The sequence below is a fragment of the Uranotaenia lowii genome, chromosome 1, assembly GCF_029784155.1.
Source record: "Uranotaenia lowii strain MFRU-FL chromosome 1, ASM2978415v1, whole genome shotgun sequence".
Taxonomy (NCBI): Eukaryota; Metazoa; Arthropoda; class Insecta; order Diptera; family Culicidae; genus Uranotaenia; species Uranotaenia lowii.
This window is the reverse complement of record NC_073691.1, coordinates 54,180,223-54,200,396: the sequence shown is the minus strand read 5'-3', so window position 1 is coordinate 54,200,396 and position 20,174 is coordinate 54,180,223. Positions and strand designations below refer to the sequence as shown.

Genomic DNA, 20,174 nt, shown 5'->3' with positions numbered 1-20,174 from the left:
ATACAAGCGTGGTTACAACAACAACGGACGGTGACTTAGACTGGACTGTCTTGCCAATCGTCTACTACCAGCCAGCCAGCCGGTTGTGGTGAGTTTCGTCTTCGTGGAGAGGATCGCTGGGCTATTGTTCTGCGATCGAGAAAAACTTCTCCCAACGGCCCACCGCACCGACAATGGGGGGGGCATTGATGGGCTGCGATCAGTAGCGTACCTAGGAGCGATCACCTTCGTATTTCCTCACCCACCCAGAAATAGCTCGATTTCTGAAATAAAAAGAAAATCCTCTTCTTTGGGAAGGGAGGGGGAAGGAATAGGTTGGGATTTTTACACAATGTTTGACTCAACAACAACTTATCTTTCTGGTTGAACGGGTAACAAACAAAGACGTTCGACTGCTCTGGTTTTAAACCCTGTTGCAGTCTTGAGCGTAACGACCCGTACTACCCCATCAAGCCCTGGGTGCACTTCGTGAATCCGGCCCATCTTCCAGTGTATTGATGGAGAATTATCATCACAGATCACCACCAGTTTCCCGACCTCAATCTTTACTGGTTTGTTCCACCTCTTCGTTCTAGCCTGTAGTTGGCAGAGATACTCCTGCTTCCACCGAGACCATATCTGCTGCAATTTTTGTTGAACAATTTGTGAATTATTCAACCGATTTGTTGCTACATTTCTCAAATCTCGTTCTGGCAGACATTGAAGAGAGGAGCCAAGCCAGAAATGCGAAGGAGTTAGCGGCTCGAGATCGTTAGGATCATCTGTTAACTGTGTTATCGGTCGGGAGTTCAGACAACTCTCGACCTGAACCAATAATGTATTCATATCTTCAAATGGTAGCGGCTGATCACCGATCACTCTAAGAATGTGGTGTTTTGCCGAGCGCACAGCTGCTTCCCAGAGTCCACCGAAATGTGGGGCGCGGGGAGGGTTCAAATGCCACTGTATCCCCTCATCAGCACAATGTTTTGAAACCTTCTCCTGGTGTTGTTTTGATTTAAACAGTTGATGGATCTCTTGCAAATAATTTTTTGCTCCAATAAAATTAGTCCCGTTGTCCGAGAAGATATCAGCGATTCGCCCCCACCTCCCAATAAAACGTCGCAGTGCCTGTAGAAAACGATCAGTAGAAAGATCGGAAACCAACTCCAGATGAACTGCCTTGGTTGACAGGCATACGAAAAGAGCAACGTAGGCCTTTGAAGCTGGTTTTCGAGGTCCTGGCCGAACATAGATTGGACCAAAATAATCAACGCCGGTTTTTGTAAACGGCCTAGACGCTGTTACTCTTTCTGTAGGTAATTCGCCCATGAACTGCTGGATTGGAGTTGGCTTTGTCTTGAAACATCTCAAGCATTGGTGAACAACATTACGAACTCCACTCCTTCCTCCGAGTGGCCAGAATCGTTGCCTAATTGCGCTGAGCATCAGCTGGGGTCCACCATGGAGCAACTTTTCATGATAATGACGGAACAACAATTTAGTAAAACAGTGCTGAGCTGGGAGAACAAGAGGATGTTTAAAAGTTTCTGGTTCCAAGGAATTTTTAAGTCTTCCACCCAATTTTATGGATTTATTTTCGAGAAAGGGGTTGAACCATCGAAGAGGGGATCGACGCGACACAAAATCACCATTGGAGAGTGCCTTAAGCTCATCATTGAAACATTCTCTTTGAACAAGGCGAACTAAAACGTGTTCAGCTTCTGCTAACTCGACAGTTCTAAGAAATCCAGACGTAAATCCTTGTTCTGACCTTTTTAGCAACCGACACAATCTCATCCAAATGGCAGTGCAACGAATCAACTTTGTGTAGGAGGAGAAGTGCGAAATATACCATCTGTTGAATTCTTGCTTCTCTGAACCTGTCGCAGCTATTGTGGAACGCCTTCGTTCGTTTTCCTCGTCCCCTTCAGGGAATGTTCTCGTGGTAATAGGCCAACTATCTGGATTATCCGACAACCAACTTGGACCATTCCACCAAAATTGATTGTTTACTATTTCCTCCGGTGTTATTCCGCGTGATATGAGGTCGGCTGGGTTTTCTTTTCCGGCAACGTGATTCCATTGACAACCTTCCGTTAGAGTTTGGATTTTGCTGACTCGGTTTGCGACAAAAGTGGTCCAAGTAGATGGGATCGATTGAAGCCAACGCAGAACACATGTAGAATCAGTCCAAAAAACTGTTCTCAAACTCATTTTAACTGACCTTTTTATTTGCTCATTGAGCTCTGCGGCCACAAGGGCCCCGCAGAGTTCAAGCCTGGGGATACTCTGACATTTGAGTGGTGCTACTCGCGATTTCGAAGTGAGCAAACTGACATGTACCTGACCATCACGATTCTGGCTGCGCACGTAGGCACACGCACCATAGGCCTTCTCTGACGCATCAGAAAAGTAGTGTAATTCAATCGATATCGGCTGAGGTATGATGACACAACGGTTGAGTTTTATTTGGTTCAAAAGCGGAAGTTGTTGGTGATATTTCTTCCACTGCTCACCCACCATTTGAGGTACCTGCTGATCCCAATTTAGTTTTTCTCCTTTTTGGTCTTGCAACGTCCAAAGTAGTTGCATAAAGATCTTCGCGCTTGCGATCGTGGCTCCAAGTAGCCCCAGAGGATCAAACAATGTAGCGATAATTGCTAAAATTCGACGTTTCGTTATAGGCTCGCTATCGTCTAACGGTTGCAAGGAAAACTGGAAGCTGAATTCATCAGAAACGGGCATCCAAGTAAGGCCCAAAGTTTTAACCGAGGGATTGGGATCGAGTGGAGTTCCTTCCGAGCATGGAATAGCCAAGTTTTCTTGGGGTATATTGCCTAAGATCTCCAAACAATTAGATGCATATTTCCTCAAGCGGAATCCTCCGCTTGACATTAAATCATCCAGTTGACTTCGTAAGGTTCCGGCTTCTGAGGCATCATCTGTTCCTGTGATTACGTCATCCATATACGTATCGTCGAGAACAGCCCTTGCTGCAAGTGGAAAGTTGACCTCCTCATCCATAGCAAGTTGTCGAAGCGTGCGTGTGGCCAAAAACGGTGCAGGTTTTGTTCCGTATGTCACCGTGCAAAGTTCGTAGGTCGAAATCTCATCGGTAGGAGAAGATCTCCATAATATCGACTGGAGAGATTGATCTGATCGGTGTACTTCAATCTGACGAAACATCTTCTCTACATCAGCGACTATCATAAACTGTTTGGTGCGACAACGTAGGATGATCGATCGTAGATCTTCTTGAACAACCGGACCGACAAGCAACGAATCGTTTAGGGATATTCCGGAAGATGTTTTGCAAGAAGCATCGAATACCACTCTCAGCTTCGTGGTGGTGCTGGCCTCTTTAACCACCGGATGGTGAGGCAAATAACAGCGTCCGACTGATTTTTTACCCATGCTACCTTCTGACAAATTTCTGACATTGTTTACAGACGCATTCACTGACCTTGATCTTACTGACTTATCAACTGACTCATTTACAGACTCATTCTCACACATTTCAACAGACCGTCCTGCTGACTCTTCAACAGACTCATAAACTGACTCATTACTTGATCTCATATCTGACCCATGAACTGACTTGATAGCTGACTCGTAATCTGACTCATGAACCATACGCATATGACCCAAACTGACATATTCTTCCATAAAAGCGATGTATTGACTCCTCAGGTTCTCATCTCTGGCTAATCTTCGTTCCGTGGCTAGAAAACGCCGCAATGCGATCTCCTTAGATTCGCCAAGTTGCGCCAAAACGTTTTCATTCTTGGGTAAAGTGACTGTATAACGTCCATTAGGCTGTCGCTGCACCGTCTGGGTAAATAGGGTTTCGCAGCGAGCTTCTTCAGGTGAAAATACGACCGGGGACTCGACCTCCTCTAGGGACCAAAATCGAGTCATCAAGGATTCTAGGGATTCTTCTGCCGAAATGGAATTATTCGCCACGGAGATAGAGGTTCTAGATTGAGAAATCCCTCCACAAACTACCCATCCAAATACGGAATAGTTCAGTGTTGGTAGTCCAGCCCCAAGATGGATCTTCTTGCCACTATCAAAGTATTCAAAGAAAGCTTCAATACCCAACACGATGTCAACTTCACCAGAAATTGAAAAAGACGGATCAGCAAGTTCAATACCCTTTGGAATCTTCCATCCCTTGGTGGTTATCGAGGCGACAGGCAAGTTAGCGGTTACCTTTGGCAAAACGAGGAAACTCATCGACCGTTCGAATTCGGAAATGCGTGATCTGACAGATGCTCGAATTCTCTGCTTAACCCTGGTGGATGCTTGCCCGATTCCAATCACTGAAATGTCCACCCTTTCCCTGGGAACCTTCAGGCGTTGGCTCATGCGCTCCGTGAGTAGGTTGCTCTCTGACCCCGAGTCCAAAAGAGCCCGTGCTGGATACCGATTACCGTAATCGTCCTCTAGAACCACCACTGCGGTTGCCAAAAGAATTTGCGCTGAGCACTGTGAAGTATTCGCTGATTTCGTGACCGTTGCTGCTGATGTAGTGACTTGTGTGGAGCTGGTGTCAGAATCCGTACGCGTTGATTCACCTCTGCGTTGTTCCGAACTTGTTGATGCTGCCCTTTCGTGGTCGAAGCAGACCAGACTATGATGACGACCCTTGCAATGTCGGCAAGAGTATTTCGACCTGCATTCTACCGCCTTGTGACCCTTGTTGAAACAATTCCGACACAGTTGATTCGTTCGCAACAGCTTTTCCCGATCAGCCACTGCCATGCGCTGAAAACTTGAACATTGATACAGCGGATGATCTGACGCGCAAGCTACACAACGTTTGCCGAACGTTTGAACCGTATTAAAGCTTCGCCTCACGAATGGTTTTGGTTTAACAGATGATAATTGCTGCTGTGGAAGTTTTTGCTCAACTGGTTTAGCTGGTAACGATTCCAAAACGCGAACTCGCCTCTGCAGGAATTCCGTCAAGTTTTTTATCAAATCTTGGTCCTCATTTGCCGAAAATTCTTCCCATCCTCTGCGTGTCACTGGATCGAGACGCGAGGAGAGAATCTGAACCAATAGCAGATCCTTATAATCTACCGGTTGTACGATTTGATCCAAGGTCTGCACAATTCTTTCGAAACCTTCTAAAAGAACGTGCAAATCTGTGACGGATTCCTTGGTGAGTGTTGGCAGTTGGAACAGGGCTTGAACCTGTCTTTTCCGAAGTTGTTTGTTGTTATTGTAGCGCTTTACTAACAAATCCCAAGCGATTTGATAGTTTGCTTGAGTAATTTTCAAAGGGTCAATAAGGGCTTTCGGTTCACCTTGCAAGCAGCCCTTTAAATAATGGAACTTTTCCACTTCAGGTAAGTCGGGTTTCCAATGAATCAACGAAGTATAAAGATCCCTGAAGCTTAACCATTCTTCAATATCACCATTGAAGGTCTGCAACTTGATCTGAGGAAGTCGAACATGATCAAGTGTGGATTGTGATAAGCTTTCGTTGGCCCGAGAAGTTTGTTCATTTTCCGGAACCCTCCTCCTCTCTTTAATTCTATCCATCAGAAACGATTTTGCATGGTAATATTGCTCACTGTAAAGTAGCCTATCTTTTTCGCAGGTATTTTCGAATTCATCAAAGTCTTCGTGCGATTGAATGTCTACTAACGCATCGTTAAACCGTTCCCATAAACTGTCTAACTCCTCCAGGCGTACCTCAATTTCAGAAGTAGAACATTCTTCTTGAAAATTATCGACAAAACGCCAAATGTCTCCCGCCGATATTTGAATCTGTCTGAATTTAACGTTCAATAGTTTTAAGGACGGCGCAGCAGCAGTTGCTGCAGCTGCAGAAGTCACCTTCTTTGTGACTGGCATAATTAATCAAAATCCAAAAAATTCCAACAAAAACTGACAAACACAGTGTTACTGACGGTAAACCAGCCCAAAGCTGATAAATCTCTGACACAATCTGACAATTCAATATCTTATAGTTTTTGTTACAATCAGCCCAAAGCTGATAAATCTCTGACTCAATCTGACAATTTAATCTCATATAATTTGATTACAATCAATCCAAAGCTGATAAAATCTCTTACACAATCTCACAAATCATACGTAAACCAATCTGACACAAAACAGACTCAAAACAGGCCGGATTCACTTTTAGCACCGAAATACAACAACGTTGACCGAGCGTGATTAATTTTCAAATGGGTAATAGTGTTTCGCATTAGCATTCCATAATTCAAAAAAACCAAATAATTGTGATACCGTTTTCAATATCCATTAAATAAGTCCAAAATCACAATATAGCACCTCACAGCTTCACTGTGGTATAAACGACAAGATTTAGAGTCCAAAATACAATGCAATTTTCCAATCGCGGTTCCAATCATGAACCAACCGACACACGTCCGACACAAACTGACAAAAATTGCAAACGTTCAAAAGAACTTTCCAACTCACAACAGAATCCCTGGGCAAACGCACCATGAAGCAACCCAAACAATCCGTCAGACAGAAAAACTTCGAGTCATGGACCTCTTGTCCTATGACGCCAGGGCTCAGGTAATAGTGTTTGGGTTGAAGAGGATTAATTAGCGTTAGAATTATATTTTTTCCAAGTGAAAATAAATATTTTTCCCGATTTCATTTAACTTACTTTAAATTTCAAATCGCTTGATAACGCAGGTTGAGCACCACTGACATCGAACCAATTGATCGTCAAAACAGCAATCGGGTAGCGAAACCTTTCGCCTCGTCTGAGCTGCAGTCGATGATGATGGTGACGATGATGTTCCAATCACCGTCCGTGATCTGGAAACCTAAAGGCCCACAGCGATGTTCCAATCGCCGCCAATCGTTGCAGCTTACCAACGGATAGTCCAGGGAGATTGTTTCCGAGTCTAAGGCACCGAGGTCCAAACCAACGACCAATTCGTTGGCACCTGAGTTGTGGCTCGTAATCACCGGTCGCTGCGTTGATGTGTGTTGTTTCAACTTGCCAGCCTCCAGGAAGTTGCGTGCAGATGAATCCAAAAAACCCACAATTGTTGGGCCGATGCACCAAGTCGAACCAAGCCAAGCCAAGAAACAATGGCGCGCATGCAGGAGTGTATTGTTGGCTTAATTTCAATGGCGAATTAAGCTTGGGCTTGGCGGCTTGGTTGTAATGGCGATCCCGCGAAGAAAATGGTTCCTTGTACCGTTCCAGGTGGCTTCCAAAATGGTCCGAAAAATCCGGTCGAAGTGGCCAAAATGTTGGGGGGTAGGGGGTCAACGACCTTTTTCACTCTGCACCTTACCGTCTGGCTTAATGGATGATAGCTGGTGCCGACGTTCCTCCGTCCAACATCGAAGGGGGGTTGATGGTGGGATCCCAAATTTGTTTGTCACTGCTGCATGCAATTATAAGCAGGTTGGGCCGGTCATCCGTTAAACAGGAACACACGCACTTAGGGAATTAAACACAATTTCGACTTAACAATTTATTCTTACTTTAAAACTTAAGCTACTTGAACAAATGAACAACACGATACAAGCGTGGTTACAACAACAACGGACGGTGACTTAGACTGGACTGTCTTGCCAATCGTCTACTACCAGCCAGCCAGCCGGTTGTGGTGAGTTTCGTCTTCGTGGAGAGGATCGCTGGGCTATTGTTCTGCGATCGAGAAAAACTTCTCCCAACGGCCCACCGCACCGACAATGGGGGGGCATTGATGGGCTGCGATCAGTAGCGTACCTAGGAGCGATCACCTTCGTACAAATTCAATAAAATCAAGATTAGAAAAGGTGGAAAAACTCCCATCTTCCAAAATTTGTATTTTGGTCTTGTAATCTTGCGGATATTTGAATTTTTTGTAGAAATTAACATAAAATACTTCAAACTTTATTTTTCCCCCCCCCCCCTTCGGGTTTTTGGAAATTTTGAAGGCGGGGGTGACAAAAGAAGAAATTGATATTTGTTCCAGCCTAATTTTATGGCGTAAAGTTTGTAGAAACCGGTTCAGTTGATCTTTGGCTCGAGATCTGGCGTTCCCATATTTTTTTTTCGCAACTAAGGGTAACCTCAACTGACGTTGGGCCTTTGAGTCGTTTGCGAACGATTTCATTTTTTTTGTAGATAAGTATGAAAATCTAGGGCAAAGATGAATGTGCAATGTCTGATTGATTAGTGACAAAATTCTGGAGTTGCATTGGAGGAAATCTCAGCTCGCAACATCGGTCAAAAGTATTCTGTTTTACTTTCTGGAGCCACGACTAGAATTAACAGCTAGATCGGTTATTTAGTGATTCTCCTCCCTTATTAAGCCTGTTCTGTCTGGTTAAATATGACTTTAATGAAATTCATCCGAACCCAAACATTTCTTTTACTCACCTACAATTATATAAGACCAAATCTCAATAACTACTGGACACACTCTTCTCACGTTCTGACTAGTTAGTTGCGTCACCAGAAGGCAACCATTTGCTATTTTTTGACGCGCGATCGTTTCAGAGGTATGAGATAAAATGCAAAATTTTATTGGGTCTGATTCGATTCTTGTCCGCGTCTTGTTCGCGCGTCCTGTTTACAAAATTTTACGAACAAGAAATGGGGTGCGGCGAAATTTTTCGTGTAGTTGCACGGTCAAGAAATTTAACACAAAACTCGGTTTAAGGATAGCAAAACACAAAGTTCCATTTTGTAAATTTAATTTAGCACATTTTTTGGTTTCTCACATTTATCTCTTCGGAAATGAACAGAAAGTTGAACATTCGAAAAAACTTCGGAAAGGAGGTTTGTTTAATAAAATGTTTCAACATGTTTTTAAAACTCTTTTCAACACATTTCTTCTGGACCAACTCACTTTGCATTGAATATTCTGGGGCAGCGCTTCTACTAGGAATAAAAAAATCCCATCAAATAGCAAAATTTGGAAGCTTCTAAAGAATTGGAATGTTTCGAATTGATTGTCTGGAAGTTTCTTGTGTTATTTTGACCGGAAGCTGTGAACAAATACACATACTTGTACGATAACACTGCTCAGGGAAAGAAGAATTCAATATTGGAAAATTATCCGGTAAACATACTGTGAAAAGGGCTGAACTGTTCTAAATTTTTACGATATGATATTTTCGAGGCAAAAAAAAAACGTCAGATAGTTTAACTTTTAAGTTTAAATCCATTTATTCCTTTATTTCTGTTTTCAGCTGGATTAACAAACAAAACTTTGATTTTTCATTATTTCATACTAAAACCATGTAACTTCTTAAAAACTAATTTCCGTTTTAAATTTCATTCATCCCAAAACTGAGCTGAGAACTATTGATAAAAACGTGTGAATGTGAATAAAATGAGGACCCGAAAAATTGCTTTGCTTCCTCAGCGTGTAGAATTAGAAAATAAGGAATCAAAACAGGAATCGCGAAATGTCAAAAACAGTGAGGCCAGGCAGTGCGTGAATCGACCTATATCAAGAGTACCTGAGTTAGAGTAAGGTTGCCAGATGGCCCGGATTTATCCGGACTTGCCTGAATATTTGATACAAAATTTGAGGAAAATTCGATCCGGATGATTTTCCAAATTTCTTTGAAAAAGCCGGGATTTTTAACTTTATAAGTATTACAATTTTTTTCGTCCCACAAAAAGACTTCCAATTTAAGGAGCAGATATTAAACTTGAAATTAAACGCTCGCAGAAAAAAAAACAGATAACAATGATTAGTTAAATATGATGAAAATAAGAAAATGGTATCATGTATCCCCATTCTTTCCTCTAGTCTTTAAATCTATTGAAATAGTGTGTCCAGCAATGCAAAAGTTGGTGAGTTCGAGTAAATCTTTGAAAGGATATGACTGAAAATATAAAATGGAATTGAACTGTGCCATATTACCCTAGTCCCTACCCTTAACCTTAGAAAAACCATACAATCGATAATATTTCTTTTATTATCCAATAGATGAGAATATGAATTGATTTCGTGTCACCATTTTTTTTCCAAACAACAAAAAGAAAACTTTTTCTCTTGGGGGATCCTCCCGTAAAAGGTTATCATCATGCCAGAGCAAAAATCTTAATCAGCATCCCCCCGGGGGGCTTTCGAATACATATGGATGTTGTTGGCATACAAACAACTGGAACAAAATAAATATTCACATCACAGTTCGTTGTCACCCGCTGCTGCTGCTGCCGGGCTACTTTCAGGACGATTGATCAGAAGATGGCCTTCGTTCAGCTATTTTTTCTTGCTCATTTTTTTTTTTGGTTTGAGAAAAAAGGCGTCGTGACTCGTGAAATTTCCAACGAGTTCCAAGGTGAGGAAGAGTCAAGAAAAAAAAAAATGCTGACCCATCCAACCCTTGAGGGAGCGACGAAAAAAACATAGAAGGAAGGAAGCAATACCAAACCAGCCCATCTTCTTCAGGCTGACTGGTTGGCCTAAGATAATAATAAATTCTGCCATTGGAGGACGCCTTGGAATTACGATGGTAATATTTTCGTTTTTATTGAACTAACCCCGTCAGCAGGAATTACAAACCGGAAACCGGCAGCGTGGGAGTCGTTCGACGTTTCCGGGGAAATTCAATAAAATTTGTGATTTTTGTGCTTCGGTTGTACAAAGATATCCATCGATTTTTTTTTACATTCATACAACCGGATATTGGAAATATCAATTTGGAATGTTCGTAAAAATCCTTTTGAGGAAATTTAATTTAGCTTACATTTTATGTTCATACCTCAATCGATGGTGTTGCGAAGAATATTCTAATCCCTTGACAAACTCAAAATTTGGACTCAAAATTCAGGTTAAGCATCCAGATTCAGAACCCATACATCGAATTGAAATTTGCAGATCCGACGCTGCGATTTGAACTAAGAGTTCAAATTTTGGAGCAAGAAATGCAGATTTTTTAAATGACTCAAAATTTAAAAAAAATTATAGAACTCTACAGTAGAGAATTAAAAAAGAAACAGATGCTCATAATTTCAGACTCCGAATTTCGAACTCAGTATTTGAGAAACAGAATTTGGGGCAAACATTTTCAATTTCAGACTCAACATTCAAATTCAAATTTTTTATTTCAATATTAAAATTTCAAAATCATAGGCTTAGGATCTTACAATAAGAATTTCGGACACCAAATTTCAGAAAAATAATTGTAGTCTCAGAGTTTAAAACGCACATTTTTTTCAGTATTTAAGGCACAAAATTTCAGAAAAAATGGTTCTCAGAGTTTTAGACTAAGATTTCCCGACACAGAATTCATGACTCTGATAAATTAAAGTTAATGCCGTTTTCAGTAAAGAATAATTTTTTGAATTAGTTATTCTGACTTTTTCACCAAATTAATCAAACAAACAAGAATATTGAAAGGATCTAGTTTTTTTTCAATTTCTTAGTGTCGTCACAATTCAGTTGACCTGATCATTCACTCAGATTTTTGCTCTGATAATCAAATTAGAGTCCGCTTTTTTAACTGTACCAAAAGGATCAAAAAATCACCTGCACAACTTCTCAAAAAAAAAAAATGTGGTTGAACGTGACAAATGGAATATTTTCCCTCGGACAGTAGACAGGTGTGCAGCAGCAATCTGCAATGCTAATTTTTTCATCAACAACAAAATCCACCAAAAGAGCCAAAAGAGAACATTCTTCGCAATTTGCATACCGAACCGGGGACACCGTTCCAATATCAAAAGGAACAACACGGTAAAAAAACACCTCAGATTGAAATAACTGACTGGCCCCGGTCCAGTCCGGCCGAATTCGGGGTAGTTTTTGCAGCCCGGAAAATACTTCTTACTTTGTAGATACACTCACAGAGATAGAGAAAGCTAGATAGCTAAATCCAAAACAGGACACCCCGGGATATTCGAAACATTGTCCCCATCCTCAGGTCCTCCGGTTTTCAGCCGGACAACTTTCTAATCGGGGACAGAAACTGAATTAGGAAAATTTTCGTTTCATCAAAGAGGTGCTGACTTCTGCATCCGAAAAAGCAAATTGAACTTTCCAGGCCAAAGTCCTCCTCAGCAGAGAACTTCTAGCTAGCTAGAGGCTAGGATCTGAACCCTGGAGGGGATCTAGCAAGAAGTGCATCAATTAAAACTTAGTTAATCCAGCCATCACTGCAATTAGACGACGATCCGGGGTCCTGGCAAGTTCTGCTGTTAGCATACAGTTTCTTTTTCTTCTTCTTCATTGAACGCAGTTCCATTTGGTTGCAAGTTTGTGACTATAGGGAGAGTTGATTCAAATTATTTCTAATTTTGTTGAATAAAGTGGGCAACTTTTTGGAAAAGCATTGTGGCCAGTTTGATGAGGTTCGAACGGTCTCCCCATACCATTTGTCGGTTCATATGTTTAACATCTTAATGGAGAAGTTCCAATGGTGTGTGCGAAAATTGGAAAGTGAGTTTGAAATGCCGATTGCAAAAAAAACAATTAAGTATACATTTGAAGAGGATTAAACAGCTCAGTGTGTCGAATTGTAACTTTTTCGGAATTAAGAAACGTCTGCAGTCTTTTTTTTTAAACACAAACACACACATGATCTCAATTAAACTTGTCGAAGAGATTCCTTTTTTACTTAACTATAAGCGTACAACTTTTGAGGATACGATGGCTAGCATCTAACTAATGCTAAAACCGCCAACCCACAGAAAGTGTACTATGTATGCCGTGACCGGGAATCGATCTCACGCTCGTTGGCTTAGAAGACTTGAAGGCTATCCTCTATGCCACGGGCTGCGGCTGCAATTTGCCACCGGTGTTCGTAAAAAACTGTACCTCCGCAATAGCGATGCCTCTAGCAAGGATTTTTAATATGTCCCTGTCATCCGAAGTTTTCCCGCAGCCGTAAAGATCTATAGCATCAATCACATGTAGGGGAGAACTGTACAAGACGCACCAGTTAAGCATAATCGCTATTTACAGCGATACCCATCATCTATGAACCATATTGAAAGTTCACGACGATTTAGTGATCACATTTACATCTTATCAAAAAGAAATAATATGTTAAAAACACGATTTTGGTAACATTTTTGTGAAAATCTTAAACAGCCAGAAAACAAGTCACGGGGTAGAACGCCAAAACTAGTGGACAGAACGCACCATACCGGATGGGTGGTGAGAAATGGAACAATGGTTATACGGAATATAGTAATTCAAACATCAAATTTTTTATTACATGTTCATCTTATTTTTGCAAACTAACCATACTTTGGCAAAAAATCATTTATTATTGCTTAATTTAACGAAAATTTTGCTTGTGAATTTTTAACTTTTTCATATCCTTATAGGTAAAACGCCTTCAGGTAGGCAACGAAATTCAATTTCTTGACTGATATCGCGGCAAACATGGCGGCAGATAATTTTTTCGAGTCAAATATTGGTGCACCTTTTTAACTCCAACAAGGACGAAAATTGTTATAACTATGCATTCTTATCGTAATTTGGGAGTCAGCAAATAAAAAGAAAGACATTTTGTTTCGACATTTGGTTCTCTCAAAAGTTAACAGCATTCAAAATTTGAGCCTTAAACACATGGATTTGCAGGCATTCTGCCCCAATTTTGATATAATTAATTTTAGTAAAAATTTGTGGGAAGTTAGTGAAATATGATAAAATACTAATAGTCATTCGAAAGTGAATACGAGTGTTATAACGAAAAGCTGCAGTTGGATCAGATAGCGCAGACTGGTTTACCATAAAACCTTATATGTCAATCATAAAAAATAACAAGTTTTAGGCAGAGTCTATTAATCCTTCTGTTTCTAAGAATTAAAGTCGTTTTTGTGAACTTTTCTTCTGAAAAATGATGAAAAAGCTCATTTGCTACAATAAAAATGAAGAAAAACACCACTCCGAGCCAAAGGTTATTTTATTTTTGAGAAAAAATGGCATGAGCCATTTTACCTCGCTGGTGCGTCTTGTACAGTTCTTCCCTATAAAAGTGGCAGAGCACATTCCATCGAAAACAACCGTCAAACGGGGCATCATGCAAAAGCAGGGTTGGATGCAACATTTTCGTACTACAACACTCATTCAATTTTTATTTCAATATACTGTAAAAAAGTTATCATTGAATGATAACAAATTGATGATGACATAGTTTTTAACATCGTGGAAGAGTTTTTAATGTTTTAGATTCTCATAAAAAAATTAAAAAATCGAGCAATAGATGTTCACATTTTTACATTTTTCGATGCCGTAAAAACTTTACCTCGTATGACGGATTGGCCAAATGATATCACCTACAAATTTTATATTACTTTCATTATCCAATAACAACACTTTTCGTGTATAAATATTTTTCGGACAATCACCAATTTTTTTTATATAAATATTTTTAAAATTCAGTTAGCTGTCTGGGGCAAAACGCAACAAAATGCAAACAAGAACTAAATCTCATTAATCGCGTTTCCATATGCTGGGATATGATTGTTTTGCATTATGCGTTTGTTAACATTAAAATTTCATCTTTCCTAAGACTTATTTATATGGTTTAAAATAATAAAACATTTTGTAGTATTTTTTACCCCTAAATGTATGCAGCAGATTAACACTTTTTTTTAAACATTTTTCACAGAAAAAATGTAAAATTTAATTCGAACAAAACTAAAAATTACTGCAAATGGTGCTTTATGCGTTATGACATCACAAATGTATCAAAAACATGAAATTTTCAAACGTTTTCATTTGATTTTTCATTAATTACAGAGTTTGTTACAACTTACCCCTTTTTCTTAGTAGGGTGAAAATCGAGGTATGATTATCTGTAAGCATTAAGATTTTAGAAGCCATTGAAGTTGAAAAGTGTTGCATGTTGCCCCAGTTGACGGTACCGTCCGATTTCAATCCTTAACTCAATTAATTGAAGGCGCGCAACATGGATTCATAAAAAAAAAAACGTTAAACCACCTTAAACCTTATGGCATTTACAAATTTTGCGGTACCAAAACTCGAAAAACGTCAGCATGTGCACTAGAGTGCCCCAAATGAACCGACATTTGAAAAGTTATTTTCTGCAGGCTTGAATTGATCCTAGGCCTAGTACAAGGTCTCATACCACATTTGGGCCCGATCGAATCATGGGAAGGAGTTGCTCAACGAGCCTAAAGTTTGTATGGGATTTTTAGACATTTTGTTCGGGAGAAACATGAAATTCCAGTTTTTCATGAATAACTTTGGTCTTCTACGGCCGATTTATTTTGAAAATAGTTTTTCTTAAAGCCTAAACTATGACAAATAATTCATCTGAAGACTGCATTTCGATTCAAATTAAGATACAAAAAATGTTTGTTTGAAGTTTTGAAGTTTAATAACTTTTTTATCATAAGTCGAATCGAAATGCAGCCTTCGGATGAAATATTTGTCATAGTTCATGCTTTAAGAAAAACTGTTTTTATAAGAAATCGGTCAAAGGGGACCAAAGTTGTTCATGAAAAACTGAATTTTTAACTTCCTCCCGAACAAAATGTCTCAAAATCCCATACAAACTTTAGGCTCGCTGAGCGACCCCTTCCCGTGATCCGATCTGGCCCAAATTTGGCATTAGACCTTGTACTAGGCCTAGGATCAGTTTAAGCCTGCAGCACATAACATTTCACAAGCTTGAAATTTCTCATATAAATTTGGGGCAGTCTAATGTGCACACTGTATACATCGATTTCTCCAAAGCTTTTGACCGTCTTCCTCAGATACTGGTAATAGACAAACTTAGACACCTTGGACTTCCCGAGTGAATAACAAAGTAGCTTGTCTCGTATTTGAGCTCCCGCTTGGCCTATGTTAGCGTCAACTCTTAGTACTCATTTCTCAATGAGTACTTCGAAACTCTTACCCAGCATATCTGAAAATACTATTGTGTTACCACGAACCCAATTTGAGTAGTCTCGCTTAACCGTGTGACGATGTAAACATTTGTACCGTGTTTATCATCATCACCTATTTTCAGCAATCATTGATCTATTGTTCTAGATTGCGAATTGAACGTAGCAAGAGGTACCAAAACAAACAATATTTTGGTTTTGCCCGTGGCAGCAGAAGTCTGCTGTTACCGGATGCCGAAGGAAACCGTAAAATTCAACATAAATAAATGAATCATTTGTAAAAAAAGGGTTACCAGCATACATAGCAATTGTTATCATATTATACTTTTTTTTAACAAATGTGATGTTCTTATATAAGCAATTGATATCGTATTTCCTTAACATTTTGTTAAATAAGATTATGAATACATCTCTTGAAATTTTTGGGAAATAATCATAAAAGCAATAAAATGATTTTGAATCTTAACTTATTTTCGGTCTTTGGGTTGAGCATAACGCCTCTTGAATTAATTCTCAGTTTGAAACTCTGAAATTCTGAGCCTGAATTTCTAAACCCAAAATATTGAATATCAAATTTCTTGTCTGCAAATCTGAGCCAAAAGCTTTCAATCTTTAGTTCTGCGTTCAAACTTGAAGTCTAGTATTCTAAGTTCAGAGTTCTAAGTCTGCTCATCCGGATCTAATGTATTTATTTATTTATTCTGTATTCCGTTTCAGGACATTACTTGATGAACATTCTTCTGAATAAAGCTTAGTTAACCTTCCCATGCCGTTCGGGTCAATATGACCCGAAGCGAACTTAAAATTCGTCATGAATCTCTTGAAAAAAATCGGAAAAATATGAAATTTGGAACATATTACTAAATCCACGAGAAACATAAACTGAAGAAAAATCAACTTCCGGTGACCACCGGAAGTGCCCCAACTGGCATGCCGAAAAAAAAACTAACACATTTGCCGTTCGGCTCAATATGACCCGAGCGTTTACGCGCGTTCCCTTGATGGTATATGATAACCGATTTTCATGAATTTACATTCATTAGTTAGGAAATTTATTCTAGTTTCTGAATCTATAAAATTTCAGCTGATATAACTTATCCGAACGTCTTATGCTCCGAACGGAAAAACCCCCGAAAATAATGTCTTCTCAGAATTCCCATATCTTCTGCTCGCTTTGGCGTATTGAAATTATTTTATATGTTTTGAAATTGTGAAAAAATATCTTTCCAATCATATATTAAAATTGAGTGTCATGTGTCGCTAGCCTGGAATTTCCGAAAAAAAGCTTCTTTTTTTAAACTTTTGCATTGCAGCGTTGTATCACATTCTTAGTTGAACCAATTTTCAAAATTCAAAATTTAGTTTTATTTTGATAACATGATCATCATTTTCACTGAATACACATAGTATCTCAAATATGACTGTTATGCGTAATACGATAATGAAAACAAGAAAAAAAATCGTAGTTTTTGAACCCGGCTGTTATGATGCGCACATTTTGCATTTTGTTATCGTGATTTCTTAAAACTTTTCATAAAACCAGCCCACTTTTTATATACCCAATGCTTGATTTTAATCTCTACAATCGATTGCTATGCTTTTTATGTGGTTTTTCAAAAATTTATAGCAACGGTTCAAAATTTACTAAAAGATGTCGGAATTCAATCAGATTTTAAACCGTTTTGTAGCAAGCAAGCACAACCCCCCGGGAGAACTTCAATCGAACAAAATCGTTTGCTCTCCCGGTTGTACTCTCGGAATCTGCCTTCCTATAGCAGACTGAAGGATTCGCCTGTATGGCTACGTAGGGTTGTTTCTGCTGATACGTATGAATATTTTTACGTTATTCATAGCTAAGTCATTGCTTCATAATTTTGATTGTTTTTCAGCTTTTCAAAGTTACAGAGACCTAGTTCGGAAATGTTTTAAGGTATTTTTAAGAATGCTCATTTTGCTAAATAATTTCGGTGGCATATTCTTTGATTTTTATTATAACATAAAATTTGCATACATACATACTACTTTTACACAAGTGTGAATGTTTTCGATGTTAATTTTTGAAATATTTCAAAACCATGCGTATTAAAATAAGATTTGCTGTTTATATTTCAGATTACTAATCTGAACTTCATATCAGGATGATGAATAAAAATTTAGAATAAATAATTCAATATTCACGATTCATATTTCTTTGTTCACAATTATTTTTTTTTCTGAATTCAAAACTCTTAAATCGAAATTATGAGCTTCTAATTCACTTTAAAAAATTCATTGTTCACAATACTAAGCTTCCAATGGTGGATTTTGAATTGAAAGTCCACAATTTACCATTCATTTTTAAACCCTGATTTAAAAAAGAATAAATTCACGATTGAAAGTTCGTACTCAAAAATTGCTAGTTTCATATTTATGATACTAAATTCGAAACTGTCATATTTAAATTCGAATTCCGATTTTTGTTGAGTTATGAATTGAGAATTAGGAATAAGCAATTAGTCTTAGTTTTTAATTATTAATTTATCCATTATAAATTCCGATTCTGAACTCTTAGAAAAATGTTAATTTGAATTGCAAAATTTATATTTGGAAAGTCAAAAATTCGAATAATTAAATCCGAAAAACTAGTTTAGATCTCACAATTCGTTGTAATATTGGTTGTGATTGTTTTGAATATAACAATATCCACGCGCTTCCTAAATAATTTAAATTAACTGTCGTTTTGAAATCGCACTATGCATTAAAGATAAAATAAATTCTGAACTAGGTCTCTGTAACTTTGAAAAGCTGAAAAACAATCAAAATAATGAAATCAATGACTTTGCTATAAATCTCTATAACAAAATGAGAAATGTGCGCATCATAACAGCCGGGTTCGAAAATCACGATTTTTTTTCTTGTTTTCATTCTCGTATTACGAATAACAGTAATATTTGAGATACTATGTGTATTCAGTGAAAATGATAATCATATTATCAAAATAAAAATAAATTTGACTGAATCAAAGCAATCGAAAGATTACTAGTAAGGAAGGTAGTAAGTTGCTATCGAAATACTGGTATATGAACTTTTCATTTACCGTGGTTGAATTAAAAGGAATCTTTCGATTGCTTTGATTCAGTTGAATCATTCAACCAAGTAGGCTCATACCACAACAGAATAAATTTGAATTTTGAAAATCGGTTCAATAAAGAATGAAATACAACGCTGCTAAGAAAAAATATTACCTCTTTTAAAAAGCGAGAATTTTTTTTCCTGTAATTCCAAGATTGTGGCCAAAACTTCCATAGGACCCTAAAATTTTTATATATTTTTGAAAATATTTATTTTTCACAATTTCAAAACATAAAAAAAAATTTATACACCAACATATTACTGCAGATATAAGAATTTTAAAATGATGTCTTTTTTCGGAGGTTTTCTGTTAAAAGCATTCTAAAGGTTGTAACAGCCCGTAGGAGGCAAAGTGGTAATATCCGTAGTATCTCCCATGCATAATTTAAACATGTATCATGTCAGTCTTATTGGGAGTGGATCGTTGTGTGCTGAAAGGTAAAATTTCAGTACAATGGAAATTCCACGCATAAGGACAACAGAATAATTTATCGTTATTCTGACAGTCATCATGAGCTACCAAAGGTGGCTTTTCTATGGAAGGATGGAAAATGGAGTTTTCTCGGAGACCAAAAAGAAAACCTGGAGGTCTTAGCATTTTGATCTCGGAGTTGTTCGGTCGGTTTGTAAAAAAAAGCTGCGTTTTAAGTAAATCTGAGTAAGGCGGTTATTACCCTACTGCCTTCAAGTATTTTCCCTAATAAATCTGCCCGAATAGTACGTGCCGCGCAAGTTGCGGTTCGAGTCTACGACGATCTTGGGAGTTGACGGCCTACTTATACGTTTTGGCATCCAACCCCAGCCCGAGAAGTTCTCTGGTGGTAGCTTGTGTGCAGGTGCAAGGACGATTTTATCGGTATGTTTGTTTTTTAGTTACCTTTGTGAACCTCTTTTTAAGCATTGTGTTTGGTCATTTTATGCTGCGGAGAACTACGGCTATTAGCACGGCGACTACACAAACTTCCCTCATTTCGCCAACACCATTTTGTTTAGTCTTCTTTGGAAGCCCACCCCTGGGAACAAAGTCCGGGTTTTAAGAGACTTCAGCACATCAACTTTTTAGTTGTTGGTGCTTAAGTGCTGTTAAGTTGAGCTACGCAATTTTTGCTAATAAAATTTTCACTTTCCTTTAGCACAAAGTGGGATTCAGTCCTGATTGAAATCAGTGGCTGTTGGTTTTTGAGAGTTTTGCCATCTAGTTTCGGCTTCGACTACCGAAGGAAATCGAGACGGGACAAGGTCATCTGCTAAGTCAAATCGATTTAAG

The 20,174-nt window shown here is 38.7% G+C and overlaps 1 protein-coding gene across 1 annotated transcript; it reads right to left on the bottom strand.

Annotated features, from left to right (window-relative positions):
* Positions 1-351: 351 nt before the first annotated feature.
* Positions 352-5,847, bottom strand: LOC129760191 (uncharacterized). The gene has a single exon (XM_055757794.1). The coding sequence runs from the start codon at positions 5,845-5,847 to the stop codon at positions 352-354; it is 5,496 nt and encodes a 1,831-aa protein (XP_055613769.1).
* Positions 5,848-20,174: the final 14,327 nt, after the last annotated feature.